Raw genomic sequence first — 4,059 nt, 5'->3', positions numbered from 1 at the left:
AACTAAAGATAGTACATCGTGGTTTGCATTTGCAAAATATTAGTTATCTATAAAATATATATTACGTATATTAAATATAAATTAGAAACCTATAAAAAAAAAAGTGTCGCAACCTTTTAGTGAGCGAGTGTATGTACATGCGGATGTAAATCAGCAAGATAAAAGAACATCGATTTTAGTCGATGATCATGATTATCGAAACATAAGTCTATCAGAACAAAATGCTTTTCGCTATGTTTGTGGATATTTAATGCGAAAATGCACCATGAAACATTCCTGTGATATTTGTCTTAATTATGCGAGAGAGTATGTAGACTTGAATAATAATTCATATTATTGTTTTTTTCGAGCTTACGAATCAACAGAAAATAGCATGTATGGTAGTTTGTTCATGCCAACTGATGACTTTGTTACATATATAAAAGTTTTGGAAAACAATTTTTTTCAAAATATAGAGACATTAATATTGCAAAAAGGTGTTGTAGCTAATTTGATTGAAATTTTTTCTCACGTGCAATTCGAACATCCATGTCCTAATTTTCCAAAGAAATATTTAATAAAGCTTTTCGCTCGAGTTCGTCTTTTTTTTACTATTAGAAGTATTAACAGTACATTTAAGACTCAAAAAGGACATAGGAAAGAAATAATTTTGCAACATTAATTATTAATTTATATACGAGAAATTACTTATTTCTGGAAAAATTTTTAACTCGCTACACATGAACAAGCTATATATTAAAGATTTTATTTATATTTTTAAAATTATTTTATAGCTTCCTATGTGATATTTATACGTTTTGTTGTTTTATATTTTTATTTTTCTAAATGTGTAAGAGAAAAATATATATGTAGTTTCTATGTTAAACACATTATTATTATTATTTTCTATATGATTATTTAATGTTATTTTATTATAAACAATGATTAAAATGTGATATAGCTCCTATGTTAAATACATAATTATTTTCTATATATATAAGGTTGTTCAATGTCATTCAATTATAAACAATGATTAAAATGTGCATGTTTACTTATAAGAATAAAATAAACGCATATTACAATATAAAATTAATTGTAAAGCTGATATTTATAGTCCGATCTGATGTAAAGATAGTTTAAATTTATCCTAAGATCGCAAACTATATTAATGAAACATATACTTTTTAGTCGACCAACGTAAGAGCATCAGTTGCATTATAACATCTGTCATAACTTTATACTCAACAATGTAAATATTATAGTATCATCACAAATTCATTTAGGACAATTTTTAATGTTAGATTCGACTGTAAATACCAATCTTTGTATTAAATATTTGATTCATTTTTCTCCTCTTCTTGCAGCAGAATAAACATGACAATTGGATAATTACCAGTGTCAAGAGAAAATACTATTTGCGCTCCCTGCCGCGAATTCCCATAGGTATCCCATACGGGACCATGAAGGTCCAGTGAAGGACCATAAAGGTTCTGTGAAGGACCATAAAGGTCCTGTGAAGGACCATGAAGGTCCCACGAAGGACCATGAAGGTTCTACGTAAGATCGTAATGGTCCCATATGGGACCGTAACAGTCCCATATAAAAATGTATAGGTATACCACATAGGGCAAGAATGGTAATACATAGGACTCATATAGGACATGGATTCTGCATCGGGTATAAGATGGGTATGAATATGGTATACTATAGGATGGGATGAATTATTTGAGCACTGAACAAATACCAGTTAATAATATAATTTGTTAAAAACATTGAATGGTTTAATAATTTTTATAATGCTATTTTGATCTCTATTGCATTCTGAAAATGTATATGTATTATTTTATGAAGAATATAGATAATTGACTTTATTTTAATTATATGCGCGAGTATATCGATCGCGTCAATGCGCCGCGTCACTAAATCGATTGAGCCACAGTACCAAACGTTATTAAACATATTATAAACATAAACATTTATTAAAACATATATAAAAAAATCCATTGATTCTCCATAAAATCCATATATATATATTTTTAAATAAAATACATTATTATGCTTCGACTCAATAATTGATTTCAACAAAGTATTAAATTGTGTTTAAATATATATGTTAGGAGATTCGATATTGTGCGCCGCGGTAATAGCGCTGCTGGGTATAATTAGGAATAGGAACGCTATAGGGACATAGAGAAGCTCGCGGGAGCGCTACGTGCGGTCTCTCTCTCAACGGAGGGACACTTCCGATTGCAGGAATCGCGAAGGACCACATTGTAACGTTTGAAGGAATTATATCCAATCTTTGAAACCGTCCTCTGCTTTCCTGAGTTGCTTTACCAACGCGGTTCTCATAAACCCACGAAATTATAACAAAATAAAAAGGAATGAAGTAATTACATTATAATAAAAATAATACGAATTTGTGTATGATTTACAAAACATATATATTTTATATTTTAACTTTGCATTTACTCCAATAACTTTTACATTGACAAAAATTACTAAATAACAATCACCTCTTCAGTAAAACAAGTTTATTTGGAAATGGACATACATACTTATCATTACCTATGCATATATTAACGCTATTTTTTAACACATCATTAACACAGTATACATCAGGTGTTTCGCTAATCGAGTTATACTTATACAAATATTTACCACAATCATTTTGTTGTTGACACAAGTCAATTTTGTAAGCAATAATGTATTGACGATCTTGTTCCTCGTCAATAATAAAAGTTTTTAATCTTACAAATGAGAGATCGGTGAGTTGAGCAAATGAGTCATCGGTACGAGGATTACATTTATCCATTGAGGCATAAAGATTTCCATCTTTAATCATTTTTAAGTAACAACGAGTTTTTTCAGTATTTAAAGAAGGAATAAGTTCAATTAACGTTACGGAAACAGAATCCGTCGATTGAAAGTAACGGATGTCATTTAGTTTTAAGGTATCAGATGACTCATTGTTCATTCTGTTACAAAATTGTCTAACTGCTGGTTTACAAACAGGCTCGACAATGTCGCTTATCAAATTTTCGGCTTGCTTAAAAGCAATATATCGGCAAATTTGGAGTGGAATCCCCTTTGCATTTTTTATGTTTTGAATTAATTTTCCATTACCATTTTCAAAAGGAAATCCTGAACAACTCCACAGTGGGCCCCAATTAATTACAACGAACATTGTCAAATGTAGTAACTGATGAATGTTAAATGTCATTTCTGTAGAGCTGTATATTATTTGCGTTTGATTTACAAAATTGCACAAATTCAAATCAGCAATGCCAATTTCAGTAACATTAATCTTTGTTTGCAGAAGAATGTGCAACGCGTCAACAAATAAGGTCCAGTGTTCTACATATTTTGCTGGTAAAAAGCGTTTTAAAATTGGAATACTGTAAAATAATGTCCAATTTTCCCATTCTCGGGCTTTCCAGTAACGCCGTTCATTAATTGGACGTGCTAAACGAGTAACTTGACGAGGTGGTTTAATTTGGAGTAAATGTTGTGACATGATATCAATATCACTTGTTGGAATCAATGAAGTAAACCAAATTTCAGCAAATCGTCTAGCCACTCCTAATAAGCAACAATGCATGTAATCTGGAACAAAGCCCGATATTATATTGAAATTGGGAAGATTAATCAAACAAGACGAAGTTTTTATACCTTTTACTATCACATTATTGCAAATTGCTTGTTCCATTTGTTGTAACGTCTCACGTTCTGTTCGTAAATCTGGCACTGGATACATTATTGTATATTTTGTAATTCCTTGGACATTTTCTCCCGGGTGAAGGCACCAATTACACCCATACTTACCATTAAATTGGATAGTCCCTTGCATAGTGGGACGCGCAACTGAATCCACGCAACAAATTAAAAAATATAAATTAATATGCCTGATTTCTCCAAGTATTTTGCACGGTATTCCCAAAATGCAATACTTTTCTTTTGCATCTTTGACAAATGGTGATAAAAAAACGTTCATGTTTGGTTTGGATTTGCCGAACCATAACCCACATAAAATAGGGTTATTTAATCTTACTTGTGGCGGTAGTTCGTTAATAATGATTT

General features: G+C 30.8%; 1 protein-coding gene across 1 annotated transcript in view; it reads left to right on the top strand.

Moving 5' to 3' along the window:
• Nucleotides 1-1,540, top strand: part of LOC105450612 (protein asteroid-like) — a gene marked incomplete at its 5' end in the record, with an annotated part of 3,887 nt that extends 2,347 nt beyond the window's left edge. The window contains one exon of the mRNA XM_011690546.1: nt 1,423-1,540. Within this exon, the coding sequence (XP_011688848.1) occupies nt 1,423-1,540 (118 nt within the window). The remainder of the gene's footprint in view (nt 1-1,422) is intronic.
• Between the last annotated feature and the right edge of the window lie 2,519 nt (nt 1,541-4,059).

Source organism: Wasmannia auropunctata, unplaced genomic scaffold, assembly GCF_000956235.1.
Source record: "Wasmannia auropunctata unplaced genomic scaffold, wasmannia.A_1.0 LD336060.1, whole genome shotgun sequence".
NCBI lineage: Eukaryota > Metazoa > Arthropoda > Insecta > Hymenoptera > Formicidae > Wasmannia > Wasmannia auropunctata.
The sequence above is the reverse complement of the archived record's forward strand: the minus strand, read 5'-3'. Positions and strand labels throughout refer to the sequence as shown.